At 38.4% G+C, this 15,872-nt stretch overlaps 1 protein-coding gene across 10 annotated transcripts in view; it reads right to left on the bottom strand.

Annotated features, from left to right (window-relative positions):
* znf385b (zinc finger protein 385B) overlaps positions 1-15,872 on the bottom strand; it is a 125,769-nt gene that overhangs the window by 54,114 nt on the left and 55,783 nt on the right. The window contains exon 1 of one of the 10 annotated variants that reach the window (XM_079880521.1): positions 12,476-12,623. The exons of 6 other annotated variants lie outside the window; for them this stretch is intronic. In XM_079880521.1, coding sequence (XP_079736647.1) covers positions 12,476-12,545 — 70 coding nt within the window. In that variant the 5' untranslated portion in view covers positions 12,546-12,623. Of the gene's footprint in view, positions 1-6,328; positions 6,501-8,660; positions 8,781-12,475; positions 12,624-15,872 lie in introns of those variants that run through there. 3 more of the 10 variants (XM_079880519.1, XM_079880515.1, XM_079880522.1) reach the window with 3 other exon arrangements.

Genomic DNA, 15,872 nt, shown 5'->3' with positions numbered 1-15,872 from the left:
GCCTGGTGAGAGACATGAATCAGCTACGCAATGTTGGCGAAAAACAGCATGAAAGAAATACCACCAACAATATTAGTCCCATGGTCTTCACTTCACAGAACAATAAAGCATGGCACACCAAAGCAAAACCACCAGAAATATAGAAAGAAAGAAAGAAAGAAAGAGAAAGAAAGAGATAAAGGAGACGTTGTACAGTTATTCAGCCACAACACTTCAGCAGAGAATGTCTGATATGTTGGCAGCCTGTCAATAATATGATTACTAGTTTCCCTAGGCACTCTCAGAAGACTGTATATCTAGACAAAAAACATTAATTCCTCCCAATATCACAGTAAACTATTAAAAGCTGTGATGAAGAAAGGGGAAGAGTAAAATTGAACTAAGTGTTTACACTTCCAAAAGAAAACGTGAGTGGTTTTGCTTTTGCAAAATTTCCTGCCGCAATCCAAACATCTTCTGGTTGTTTGTTGCTATGTGATTGATTGCTATAGTGCGCTGAGTGGAGTTTAACATGGTCGAGTGTTCTAAATGGGAATGGTTGAGTGTTCTCTAGGGTGTTCAAGGGTGTTGCTACTGAAGGCCCAAGTCATTAGAGCTCACCCCCCAGGACCCACTTTCAATTTAAACCCATGGTCACACAAGACCTTACTCCACTCAATTTTATTCATATCATATGCATATATATGGAGTATACTGGAAACGCAAGATTTTTATCTTCCAAAAGAGGATCGAAACAACAACAGAACCGACAAACTCAGAAGCTTTGGAGCCCAAGTGATTTATAAACCCAGAATGACCCAGCAAAATTCTATGGGATCATACCATATCGGATAAGCTACAACCTGAATAAAAAAACAACAACAGAAAAACCTAAAACTAAACCTCAAGTATGAGCAACAATAACAGTGTTTTTTGGCTTAGCAAGCAGCTATGATCATTAAAAGCTTACAAAAATGCAAATAGATGCAGCGCAAATCAAACACAGAGATTTACGGGGACGGTAATGCTTGGAAAAAGGGGGATCAAAAAACGTGAACAACGGTTAAGTCACCAACATCTGTTCTGCAAAGAACAATAACAAGATCATTAAAACGTGCTGTCACAGGATCTCTGGCACATGACAGGGGGAGCTTGTTTCATTATTCACACTAAGAACGAAATATGTCAGATTCAGTGTGTGACACAAGGCCCCCTGAAAACTGATCTGCATTTACAAACCTCCCGTAAAGTGCGAGCGATAGAATTCAAAATAAGCATGTTCACCTGATTGCCATATAAAAGCATCAGCCAGCTGGGATTAAATGACGCACATTTGCTCTTTTCATGTGGCTTGGCGTAAGTTAATGCGGTATCCAATTGGGCTGTCTTTGTATTTAACACGCAAGAATGGTCAAAAAAAGGAAACGTAAATATCACCCTCTTAAGAGTACGCTCATGTTTGCAGCCATTAACGTGGTTGTATCCGAACGCATCACTCTTGCTGTGCAAATTACTTTCATAAAGTGATTTTACCAGCGGCAGTACTTGTTGTTTCAGCTCTGTGGTTTCCATGGAGACTAAGGAACAGTAGGAACAGTAGAACCTCTTGTCACGCTTGAGCCCAAACTCCGTCCCTAATGCTTGTTTCCAAGCGAGGCTCTCTCTGGTAACAACATCCCTTGAGCAGACAGACACATAGACAGACAGACCGCCCCCTCCGGCCACCCGTGCTAATGTGCTTTAGGCGTTTTTTTTTTTTGGTCAAAGAATCTCAAATGTTTGCTAAAAGCCAGCTCTTAGCGTTGGCAACATGGCACGCCGCAACAAACCCCCAGGGCTGGTTTGAAACGTACCTTGCATCGGCCCCGGAAGGTTTGCTCTCGAGACGCGTGGGCCGATGCTCCAAGTGACTGCTCTCTCTCTCCCCAATGTATTTTCTGATTTTACTTTATCAAACAGTATTGGGCATTAATATTCAGTGCAGTGTGAAGCATACGAGGGCATGCAAATCAAATCCTGTTGAGAGGATTATTGCATCGCTCAAAGCTACGGCTGACATATTGGCTGTGTACGTCTGCCGTGCCGTTCCTCCTGGGCAGGAGATACACTTTTGCATCAGTTAAAACCAAAACGGTGGCTGTATTAACCTAAGGTCAATGAGAGAGGCCTGTAGATTTATCACTGTACTGCTGACAGAGTTGTTTGCTATAACAAATGTTTGCAATTACGATTACTTCGCAGTGAAGCGTGGAAGAGCGCTTCGACTCTAATTACAGATAAGAGACGAGAGATCAGGTCCACAAATGGTGACCAGGGTAATTGTCATGCATATCAGTGCAGTCTACCATGGCAACACAAGACAATTGGTACCTGCAAACTTATTTCCCTTAATGATTTGGAAATATTTTAAAACAATGGACCTAAAAGTCTCACTCGTTTTGCATACTGATAGATCTGAGCTTAAAGGGATTTACTCACCCTCATGTCGTTTCAAAACTGTATGGCTGTATTTCTTTCTCCTATGTTGGAGCTCAAAACAACATTGGACCCCCTTGACTTTCATTGTATGGCATTTTTCAAAATAGAAGAAATAGAAGAAATGAAGTCATACAGGTTTGGACCGACATGAAGGTAAGTAAAGGTTATTTAAAAAAAATTGTACAGAGTACTAAATATGGAGTATGAATTGTTACATTTCTGTTCTTAGTAAATGCATCTCACCAAAGTAATTTAAATAAGTCATACAGTCATACCTTTTGGAAGAAATTATTTACTGTATCTGACAACAGAATAATATTCCAAGTATTCCAGAGACCCGTGTCATCAAGTTAAAATTGTTTACAGCATCGGTCAAAAGAAAACAATGTGATCACAGCAATAGTACGGTGGGATGCACGAAACTAAACACTTGTCATTAGCCTTTATTTATGGTTATTGTTCAATTATTGTCCTCTTAATTTTGATTTGTTAATCTTTGGTCACTTTCCTACTCAAAAAAAAAAAAAAGAAAAAAAGTTTTATACTTGGCTTGTATTAAATTGATCAAAAGTGACAATAAAAACTTTTACAGACTTTAAATAAATGCTGTTCTTCTGATTAAATAATCAAATAATCTTGAAAAAATTGTATTACAGATTCCAAAAAAATAAAATAAAAAATAAATAAAAACAAGCAGCACAACTGTTTTCAACATTGATAATAATAAGAAATGTTTCTTGAGCACCTTCATTGAAATCAGCATATTAGAATGATTTCTGAAGGATCGTGTGACACTGAAGACTGGAGTAATGATGCTGAAAATCAGCTTTGCATCACAGGAATAAATTACATTTTAAATCATAACAATATTTCACAATATTATTGTTTTAATGAAGTTTTGATCAAATAAATGCAGCCTTGGTAAAAAATAAGAGACTTCTTTCGAAAACATTAAAAATAATACCAACCTCAAACTTTTGAATGTAAGTGTACATTTAGATAAGCGATTATGAAAACACATTTTTCCACTGTGTACCAATGAATCTTTCTTTTCACGTTCTTTATGCAAAATACTTATAAGTCAGAACAGGAACATGCACATGCATTTTTTTATGTTTTTAAAGCATAACATAATTGTGCAACTGGTCAAAAGGGAAGCACAACTGGATTGGAGAGTATGAATCATAATTAAGATGGTCTCAAGAAGGCAAGTATAGCAACCCAAAGAGCAATCCTTGAGCTCGGCTTCTAACACTCAACTATCAGATTCCTCTGTCAGAAAGAGAAAACGGTGAGAGAAAAAGAGAGCAAGGGAGTGAGAGAGAGAGGGAGCGAGAGAAAGAAAGAGCGCTTTTAGCTTTTCCCTAAATCAACAAAACCTCATTTGCTCAAATACAGTGCTTAAATATTTTATCACATACAGTATACACCAATTTAAGAAACCTGATTATGCAAATGCATCCTCAATGAAGACATTACGTTCTGAAATCAAATGATGCAGAATCTGTTTTGGAACATTATTTTGGGCATGTGTAATGTCGTGAATGTTTAAATATATCTGTGTGGGCATAAATACTACTAAAAATGGTAGTAGTGGGTGAGGAAGAACATTCCTGGAGGACAAACAAAACCAATTTTCGATTAGTATTCTGTATCGAGCTACTGACGAGATCAGAAGTCATGTACTACACCTCCACACTGTGAACAGAACATGATGCACTTGTTAGAAAGAGAGAAAAAGAAACAACATAATCAATAATAGAAATAATAATAATAATAATAATCAGAGCTTGACATTAACACCTGCTAAATGCGAGTGTATTTCAGCAGTGGTGTGTAACACAGTCCCTCCGACTAGCCACTTTGGCGGGTTGAATTTTATATATAATACATACATTTCACAATTGTAATCTTTTAAAAAGGCATCTGAAATAATCGTGCAATGTAGTGTTATCAAATACATAGATTTTTCGATACATATCGATACTAAAATATATCTGAAACGCTTACTCATTCACCGCATAATAGATACATGATACCAGCTGCGGCTTCTCACTCTCTCATCTCTCCAACAGTGAGTTGACACACAAACCCGCCTCCCCTCACTCACTTCTTTCATTTGCTCCAGATGAATATTGTTGGTGTTACAGGGCTTGAATTTCAGTTTGGGATTGCCCGTATTGCGCATAATTTTACACATTCTCGCAGATTTTGTGCTCACTGCTTATTGCGCTTAAACAGTCAAATACATCCAAAATAATGTCAAAATTCCGGTCTTGGCGAGTATTCACGTAAACACAGTCAATTATGTTTTAAATGAACGTAAACAGTTGAGAAAGAAAATGCATGTGTAACAGTATAATGGATCTGTGTGTCAGATTAAAGTGACAGCAGCCTATTGTACCTGCCGCCAAATTATGAGATAATATTAAAAATATCTATATGACAGTTTTCCCCCATTGTATCAATGTCAAAATTGTGGCCAGTGAAAATGCTGAGTGGTTAGTAACTTTTGAAAAACCATTAGCCTCACTGGCTGGTGGGCAAAAAAGTTAATGTCAAGCCCTGATAATAATAATAATAATAATAATAGATAAAATAAACAATTTATTAAATGTATTTTTTTTATTAAAGTAAATAAAAATAAAAATGATTTCTGTGCCACTATCGTCAAATATTTATGTTTTCCCTGAGTACTCCCACCTTCATCCTCCAACGGATAGTCTCGCCCCAATCTCAAGCCATGCTATGTCGGGATCCTTAAACAGGACAATGTTTTGATATACACACAGAGCCACAGTGTTTACTCTTTTCGGTCAAATCACCCCACTTATAGTCACTTACTTATAGGCTCACTTATAGAATAAACTAGGGAGGAAAAATATTTTTATATAAAAAAAAACATCTTGCACTGAACTCATTTCCTTAAATCACTCCATTAGTGCAAAGGAGCTGCAAGCTTAACGAAGCTGCTAAAGTTCTGGCAAAGGGCTGAGCCCCCCAGGTCTTCTCCACGGGGGGCTTCGGGAGACTGGCAGACGGCCGCGTAGCAACCATCAACAGCAATTTCAAACCTCCGTTCCCCACAGACACGCCTGATTATTCCAAGTCGCACTCCTCTGGAATCTGACACTGCATTAGTACTTCATCGAACGAGACGCTCCTGAGAGAGGCTTTCCATCTCGCTCGTATCAATGAGCTTTTGAAGGAGCCCGACTGAACACGAACACCCACACGTAAGCAGCAATGTCACGCTACGAGGGCGATCAGCACACGCTCTAAGCTGGTAGGTGTGGGTTACGTGAGCAAATTCTGGATACAATATATTCAGAGTGAAACTAATATAGGAAAAAAATCAAGTGCTTAATCTAACTGTTTAGTAACAATTCAAGACTTTAAAATGAAAAAAGAGAGATAATTAAATGCCTTTTGTCAAAGACAAAGCTATTAATAGAAACATCTGGTCATACTGTAAGCCATCAGGTACAGTATAATATCACATTTCTGATCTTTAACTGAGCTATCGATTGTCTTTAATGCTATAAGGATTCAGCCAGTCTGTTCAGTGAAGTTGGTGTCAGGCGCACTGTATTAGTATTGGAACAAACTTAACCCACATAAACAAAACAATGGTGCTGACAGGATCTCTTACATAAATCCAGAGCACAGTCGTATTTCAAAGCTCAGCTCCCCTGGCAAACACACAGAGCAAAGCGAAACAGAACAAATCACAAGCTGCTTTCAACTATATATCTGGAATCACGGCAGGTCCAGTCCGACACATTCTTTAAGATGTTCACCGCTGTATTGCATGGGAAAAGAAGCGTGCAGACAAATCGATGCCGCTGCCCTGAGTGTAAACCGTACTCACCTAAGAGCATGGCTGAAGCACGCTGTGTGTCTCTAGGGCTTTAGGCGCTGCTGGTGAGGGTTTCTGTGCCGGTCAAGCTCAGTGATGAAGCACTCGTGCAGGAGCAGTCCGTGCGGTACAGCGCTGACAGAGAGAGAATGCACTCTGAACGCGTGCTGCTCTCAGCTGAGATGAAGCGGAGAGAGAGAGAGAGAAAGAGAAAGAGAGAGAGAGAGAGAGAGAAAGAGAGAGAGAAGAGAGAGAGAGAGAGAGAGAGAGAGAGAGAGAGAGAGAGAGAGAGAGAGAGAGAGAGAGAGAGAGAGAGAGTCTACCCAGAGACGGATTCGGCAGATGCGGCTCCCACAGTCCCTCTGAGTGTGGAGAATAAGGGAAAATCTAGGTCGCTGCGCTGTGGATGTGGCACGAGAATCTGTGTAAAATCAGCGAAGCAGCTGATCGGACGGGTTTTTGGATGATGTGCTTTGGAAATCGTGCACCTGGCTGTGATTCAGCTCGTAGGAATCTGGATCTCGTAAATCAGGGGCAATCCCAGGCTCACTTTGTGAACGCTGGAACACAGACTGGTCACTCAAATAATACAGAAAGATTCAGCGTTGGAGAGTGAGTCCCATAAAGGCTACAATTAAGATTTGAAAGAAATGTTAAGCAAAATGTCCTTTACAAAAGTACACTAATAAGTCGAGAAATTTGTTTCTGTTGCATATTAATATGATTATCATAATATGAAACTTTTTTTCAGTCTGAATTGAATGTGATGATATAAAAAGACTTAGGGGCTGTGTACACGACAAAGTTTTTTTAACTAAACAAAGATAACTTTTTTTGGCGTTTTGGCCATTCATTTACATGACAATGGCGTTTTCGGGGGCCTGAAAATGCAAACTTTTGAAAACAGTTTTCAAAGTGCCTTTTTTTTAAATGATAACATTAAAGTCTCAGTGTAAACTACAAAAACGCGAATTTGTGAAAACTGTGACATCATGAGCATGCGTATTACATGTTCAGTCTGTAGGCGCATAGCGTTTCTTTACAAAGTCACTGCCAAATAATGGACTAGCAACATAATGCAGTGTTTTTAGTCGTTTTCGCAGATCCGTGTGAATGGGGATAGTTTGACAACGTTGTTGTCCACACACGAAAAACACGAAGGAAAAACTTTCTGATTTTAGTACACTGTTGTCATGTAAACGTATACTCTTAAAATAAACACGCCTGTCTATTGAGTGGTCCAATTAAGTTGAGGGTGAAAACAAACACACAGTGCGACCAGTGCAGTTCGATTCATGAACAAATGACTCTTATGAGTTGGTTGTAATAACTCTTTCAAGTTACTGGTTTAAATTGGTTTGACGAGTTCTTCAATGAATTAGTTACCGAATCAACATCTGGCTTGAACTGAACTAAAAATTATTACAACTGACTAGTTGTTCAAATGACAATGCATAGTTAATTATTTGCAATTATTTATAAAGCTACACGATTCTAAGATATGCTGTGGCGGAACACCTGTCCTCTGTGTCCAAAAGAAAAAAGGCAACCTTGACAAAGTAAAATAGACACAGTAAATAAAACCAAACCACAGAAACCTTTGAACAGACCTGCACATCATCCACCAAGATAAGCGGCAGTGCCAACAATGAAAACAAAACAAAATCGTGACTGAGCTGCAGCGATGTGCCGCATATGCAGAGAAATCATAATGTGATTCTGTCATAGCAGACGCTGCGTGTGCAAATATGCCAGGAGCATTAACAAAACCAGATCCACTCTCTGAGAAAACAACTGACCACAGAGTGACTTCATAAAGGAAACTCTCTGATGGTGTATATATAAAGACACAGGTGGAGAGGAGGTGCAAATCTAGGGGTGAAACATCTGTGCATGGGCTTTTTTTTTTAGGTCTCAAAGCCCTTCATCTGGTGTTGGGTTTCCCATGGAACATTTTGAAAGAAATTACACAGAATGCTCTAGGATCAAGTTACTCTTCTGGCTAGCGATGAGTGCAAGACCCCACATCCAAGAATACAACAGTTCACGACATGTAAATCCGACGGCTTACAAAGGAGAGATATACTATGCGCCCAATGCGTCATGGGTGCAGTTGAGGAAGGGCAGAGAACAAAACGGCAAAATGTAATTACATTCAACCACTCCTACTTCCACACAACCTCCTTTTTGAAGTGTCCATGTAATGTCTAGATCTGGTTTCCAACCTACACGTTCGGCCTGAATGGAACTCGTAATCACAGCCCACTCGGACATACCATAAGTATTACTTTAGTGTCTTAGATTAGGTTGCAGAGTCCATAAAAGCTACAATGAGATGACAAACCTGTCATAGCAGAGGCAATTTCCGTCTCATTTTCTGCGGAAATCCGCTTCGGAGAACGAGAGTTTGCACAACAACGCTTCGCGCTTCTCTCAGCGCCGCAGTCCCAATCATCTCGACAAATATTCCAGTCCAGTCGGTGCCCGCGGAGCATAGGAGGTTATAAAGGGTTATCGCACCCTCCCCACCAGGAGGTGCTGATGTGATTTACAGGGACAGGGACAGCGGCATCTGTTTGCAACATTTCAGCAACTGAAAGTTTGTCTCCTTCTCTGGTTACAGTGTTGGATAGAGAGGCCTTACAAGCGCTGATCACTTAGCAGACTGCCTCCATTGCGTGCCGAATACTACTCTAACCTTTCTCTGTTTACAACAACATGCAAAGCTAAGGGGGAACTATAAATATATGATGCATATCAAGGATTCTTTCCATTGACAAAACAATGCAGTAAGTGCGCCAATTCTGCCCCAAAATTTTTATTACTTAAAGGGATAGTTCACCCAAAAATGAAAGTGCGGTCATAATTTTTCTGCCTCACGCCATTCCAAACCCATAAGACTTGAATTTTCGAAAAACAAATCTTCAATTTTTATGTCACTCCAATGAAAATCCAAGTAACCAAAACTTCGGAGATCCAAAAATGTCATAGGCGTCGTAAAATGAATCCATATGAATTGAGCAGTCATATAATCCAAGTTTTGTTAAGAGATATAATCGCTTTATATGAAGGACAGATTTAATTTAGATCTAAACAATGACCGCCACACATACTTAAATCACATATGGTAAACATGGAAGCTCAGACATGCTCAAGCACAAGCTTTAATCTTTACCATATGTGATGCGCTCTAGTTATGCGTGTTTGTGTCAATAAAAAGCCTAAATTAAATCTGTTCATCATATAAAGTGATTGTATCTCTTCTCAAAACTTGGATTAAACGGTTCAATTCATATGGATTCATTTTTACGACCTTTTGGACATAGAGGTGTCATCAAATGATACAGGATCTGGACCTTTTGGATTTTTGGTTGCCTGGACTTTCAATGGTGGGAGAGAAACTTCTCAGGTTTCATTAAAACTTGCATCTTAATCTGTTTCGAATTTGTGTTAACCAAAGTCTTATGGGTTTGGAATGACATGATGGTGAGCAAAACATGACAGATTGGTCACAGTTGGTTTAAAAAAAAAAAATGGCACGCTTCACTGTTAAAGGTGCAGTAAACGATTTCTGAGAAACGCTGTTGAAAGTGGATCAGACCAAGCACCAAAACACACTTGTAGCCAATCAGCAGTAGGGGCATATACACTCATGATGAGGGAGAAGAGAGAATGAGCAAGAGAAATATGAAGAAAAAAAATTATCCAAGAAATATGTGAAAAATGTCAGTGGTACCCAAAGTTGTTTTGGACCCAATTAACTTTTAACAGCCCATGCGGCAAAGTATAGGATAGTGAACACAGAGGGTGCCATTTGGGACATTTCGTAAACTGCTCCATTTCACCTTGGTGCTGTCAAAGACATTCATTTGAGAACTGATGCCCTAAGCGGTTGTTTGGCCTGCTGTCATTGTCTAAGATAATATAGCATGTGTGAACAGTCAGGAATTACAGTAAATAATGGCGTCCTCTATAAAGACGCTGTCAGACTCAAAGAGTTGTAAATAATCTTTTTTTTCTGGCAAGCGCGAAAGGTAAAGGCACGGAGCAGTTTGTGTCTTCTAACAGGGAGTAAAGTGTTTCAGATGGACATAATCTGTTTTAGAATATCCAGATATCCGCTGCCATTTCTCAGGAGACGAATCAGTATGCTTTTAAAAAAAGAACATTAAAAAAGAACTATATATATATATATATATATATATATAAGGAGTGAGATGGAAAGATGCTAGCCAGGCAAAATAATAGTCTCTCAGAAGTATCCGGGAATTTTTTCACTCATGCATAAGAGACTCTTTATTTGTAATGTGAGGAAAAGAAACAGCAGCCATAAAGCAAAATAGTTACATTTAGTTTTAGTCTGACAAAAAAAAAAAAAAAAAAAAAAAAATTCACTCAGCTAATTTCACAAATAATTACAAAGAAACGACAAGTAACACATTGAATTAAACGTGAAATTTCGAAGTAGAATGACTGAAATAGTATATGTAGTACACACACACACACACACACACACACACACACACACACACACACACACACACACAAATAGGCTATACTACTCAGTTAACATACACAGCACTCATGGTAAAATGCAAGTTTACCCACAATGCTTCAGAGCATACTTAATAAAACATCATATACAGCTGTAAGAGCCATACAGTGTGTCTGTATTTCATTAAGATATCATTAAGCAGACGGGAGGATGCCAGACCTTTATAGGTGGTGAAAAACACAAACAAATAGAGCCTGTGGCAACGTTTCGCTAATGAGTTAGACGAGGACATGTAGAGATCCCCAGTTTGTTACTATTGTAAAGGCAGAGCACAGATAAGGGGTGGAATTGAGTCAGTCACACGAACATTATGGTTAGATTAGGTTCAGAGTGCACTGAGCCTTGAGACAATGGCACACTGCGCAAGTTAATAGACTAAAAGGGGGTTTGTGTGCAGCAGATGCCAGACAAGCACACAAGGACAAACCCGTGATGATGAATGCATGTAGCTTTTTGTGATTTTTTTTGAGCTGATATGAAAATGAAAGGTCCACTTCACCCAAAAATTACAATTCTGTAATTATTTATAGTACAAAGCAATGGATTGTATGGAATACAGTTAGTTTATTTTTTGCTTTTTTATTCCACTGAAAAAAGTTAGGAAACTGTGCTGCGATTCACAATCAAATCATGAAAAATGTATCCAAGAAAAAATGATCTATGAAATATGCCATCCTTATTGATTTTATGGCTTACACAAACAACTGTCTAATTTGCTTCCATTTGTTTTTTATTTCCCCTAAATCAATTTAGAAGAAACACTAGAGACAAAGAGGAACATCTGAGCAATGATATCTTTCTGGAAGTGCAGTGATTATGTTTCTGCAGTGAAAACCCTTCTCTCCAGAGAGCATAATTCTTCAATGCATGTTTTTAATAATAATAATCATAATAATAAATGATTATTATTAATAATTCTAATTTATTATTATTTAACAGAGGAGAAGAAAGTAATGAATACATAAATATAATATTACTATTATTATTATTATAGGAAATGTAAAAAAATAACAATAACAAAATGCACAAAGGAATTACGCACATTAAGACAAAGCCTGTTAAAATAGTAAGCAGATTCAATTATGATTTCATGTCGACTTTATGGATGGTTGCGATCGAGTATGGGGTGGTTCTCATTAAAAGAAAAGCTGTAGAGAGACAAGGTAAAACTCGTGCATGCCATCCTGTGAGTCAGCGAACTAGCAAAATCAGAGGTGATCTGGTGTCTGACATGTCACGTTTCTGGAACACACATGGAAAACCCTTTAGGCCTTCCGATTTCACACTGTTCAGAATTAAACAATATTTTATCGTTTTCTCACCAGGCATTAGATCAGGATGACAACCATTACAAAGATTCCATTTGTGGAAGTTCACTTTTTCCCAATTTGTAGATTTATTCCCTGCTGTCTTCACGCTCTTGGACACATTGCACGCTGCGAATCTCTGCAGCGGGACACAAATACTTCACTCAACACGGCTGGCCGCCTCTACCAGACCGTAAATCAAATAAGCTCGAGAGACAATATAAAACCTGCTTAAGAGAGTCCAAATGAAAGATATTAGACACATCGCACTAATGAACTCCGGTGTGAATTGTGTACCTTGACGGGAAAGCCCAATCCCAGGATCACTCGATGCTGTCGTTGGCTCTAACAGGATTCTTCTGCACATTAGTCATCAAAACACGTTGGAATGTGAACCGCCTGTTCTGTCTCAAACCCGGTCCTCTTTCATTTTATTTCAGCCCTCCCCTCGGGCCTGTCTCTCACTCTATCTATCTTTATCTGTTCTCTTGACCCCTCCACAATCCTTCACCTCCCTTTGTTTCTCCTTAAATATCTTTATGTTAGGACTTCCGAGGAGGACCTTATCAAAAGTCCCGGGCCAATCTCGCTGTGAGAGCTCCTTCTCATGCCGGTAGAGTGCTGATTGAATTACCGCTCGAGTTCTGGTTGTTTGTCATCGCCATCTGAGCTGCAGCCCCATGGTGACTGGAATGATCACTCGTGTGAGGTGTGGCACAACTGCTTAATCCTGCTGTGACTTCTTCAGGCTGGGGCCGGGGCCAAATACAATCCCAATCGTGCCCTTCAGGCTGTGGAAACATGGTGCATGAGAATAGAAAAGGCATTCAAGGAGGAATTGACAATTTGCAGAATTGCCATGGCTGCGTGATACTGTAAAATCTCTCTTCTAGTCTATTGATGAATATAATTATTCATTTTTTGTGCAAGATTTGGGTGTTCACTGACATTTAAAGTGGTCATATCATGCATTTTTAATCATTAATTAAAAATGCATGATGTGAAATACACTTACAATAATCTCGCGTGCAGATCTCAACAATGTCTCACCGAATGCCAAGATCAGAAGTCTAAAAGCAAAAGTCGAATCAAGTCAAATAGCAAGTGATCAAGAGTCACAAAAACATGTTAAAGACAAAAGTAAATAAATAAATGTTAGTCTTGTTATGATAGTTTTAAGTCTTGATAAATTGGTCTGTCTCTGTTGAATTAAAATAACTAACTAACTAAATAAATAACTAAATATTAGTCGTGTTAAACCGTTTTTTTTTTTTTGCTGCTGTGTCTTTCAGACTTATGTAAACACTCTATTCACATGTGAATTGAGAAACGCTCCACTGCATTCAATCACAAAAGAGCAGGTTGGTCCCATCAGCCCCATCCTTCAATATTAGCCTCTTTTCATAGCCTCAATTACACAGTGAAAGATCTAAGACATGAAATTATCAGTTGCTTAGCTTCTCACATCAAAAAAATAGAAAATCGGCAGGAGCTTAAGACAGTCAGGAATATCACAAGGTTTGACAACTTTCCTATATGTGTTATATTATTAGATACAATACAGGGTTTTTCCTGGCTCAAATTGAGGCGGAGGTGGTAAAATTGTAATAATAAGATAATTAAATTATTATTTTTTGCAGATCATCATATAGCCTAATGTGTTTCCCACATTATTTTTGTGGGTGTAGCTTGGTACCTCTAGGGGGGTCCGGGGGCATGCCCGTAAGAAAATTTTGTACATTTTAAAGATAAATTCATTAATCTGGTGCACTTTGAGTCACCCGAATCCACTGTTAAAAATAAATAATCCACCCGCAAACCACCCATATTCTTTGATTTAGATATCTGCATCTGATCATCACATTACAATTATTCAAATTCTCAGTGTTAAGCATGATAATATGGTAACATATCACACTGAAGTAGGCTGATTTAAAATGAACATTTATTTAAAAATAAAAGTTCTTCTTTTTATTAAATGCATGCTCCGTCTTTCATTTCAAATTCATAAATTTGATCAATATATTCAATTCAAATAATAAGACACTAGGCTGTTACCAATCAAATTAAATAATTTACATTGAAAAATTATAACTGTATTAAATTAGATTATTTTAAATATTTTTGAATATACAAATAAGGAATGTTGAAAAGAATGATACTTTATGAAACTAAACCGCCAGTAGGAGGCAGCAGGCGACCGTCTTAATGAGCGAGTCATTGAGTCATTCATTCAAACAATTCGTTCAAACGGCTGATTTATTCAGAATGAGGCAGTTTATGAATAGGTTATTGAATCTTTGACTCAACCGATTCGTTGAAAACGCTGAATCATTCAGTAATGCAACAAGTGTTGCTGTGAGATTCGCAATGGTTCTGCTGTGATCTCTGTTTGGAACTATTTTCGCTGCTGAAACAGAACAAAAACAGTCAGTGCGTCTAAAATGTAAGTGACTTAATTTTAACTATTTGTTTATTGAACTGTTATGAAATCAGTCTCGGTTCCCTGACAAGCGTTAGGCTACTCGAGCCCTGATATGTTTTCCTTGATGGGTTTTCCCTGAAGAGAATTACGTTGTTGAAAACGAAAGTAGAGTCACGCACGTTCATTGCGTTTTACCGTGATGAGAGTTCCGTGTCTTTATTAAACTCAACACATTATAATGATTTATCTGTCATCCACCCTCGATTAATTGGAATGGAATGTTTGTATTACTTGGCCCGCCCGACCCGTGGATTATCCGCAATCCGCGCAGCACTATACGGTTTGAGAATGGACACAAGTGGTAACTGCAACAGAACCGTTACGGTGGAAAAACTGTATCTTGACCATGTGACTGTCTGTCCGAGTTTTGTCGAGAGCCGGAGGCGGCACGAAATTTGACGGAGGCGGCCGCCCCATAATTCTCTATGCAGGAAAAACCCTGCAATATATTACATACAACATTTATCACTGTGGAGAAGGTTTTGAGGTCTGAAAGTTTCAGTGTTTTTGTAGTGCAATGAACTCTTTTATCTCAAAAGATCAAGGGAAATTTGATCCCTCATGATATGACCACCTATAGATTCTCATCTGATTGCTTTTTGAAAATAATGACTTGCTGCATTATAGTATATTTGTGTTCATACTGAATACCGCCTGTCAAAATCTCAATGAGGTTAAGGAGAAGTCTCCGAGTTCAATACAAGTTAAGCTTTATTGACAGCATCTGTGGCATACACTACAATTCAACAGTTTAGGGTCAGCAAGATTTTTAAGTAGTCTTTTACTGTATGTTAATATGTTAGTGTACAAGAACTGCATCTTCAAAGTAAGTCTTAGGGGCAAGGTTTTCAAGAAAGTTTAAATGCAGAAATGCACTGCAACATTTGAGCTGTTTTAAATCATCCTTTAACGGTGAAACTACTATTCTAGGAGGATGAACATCTGTGTTACAGTTGTTCTTTTCTGGCGTCATTGTGCTATTGTGAAAGATACTGGGTTAAACCGCTCACTGCTTTAGCTTTGTGTAATGTCTTTTGCATTTCAGCATTCATCCTTGTTCCACAGCTCTCAATTTTCAGTTAATTACTGCAAACACATTTTTGTTTGTTTTTGCAAACTAAGGAATGAGTTGAAATTATTTGCCGTGGTAAATATAGCTTAACTTGTATTGCACCCGGAACGTTCCTTCAGTAGTTGATAACGGAATAA

This window comes from Squalius cephalus (genome assembly GCF_949319135.1).
Source record: "Squalius cephalus genome assembly, chromosome: 9".
Lineage (NCBI taxonomy): Eukaryota > Metazoa > Chordata > Actinopteri > Cypriniformes > Leuciscidae > Squalius > Squalius cephalus.
The sequence above is the reverse complement of the archived record's forward strand: the minus strand, read 5'-3'. Positions and strand labels throughout refer to the sequence as shown.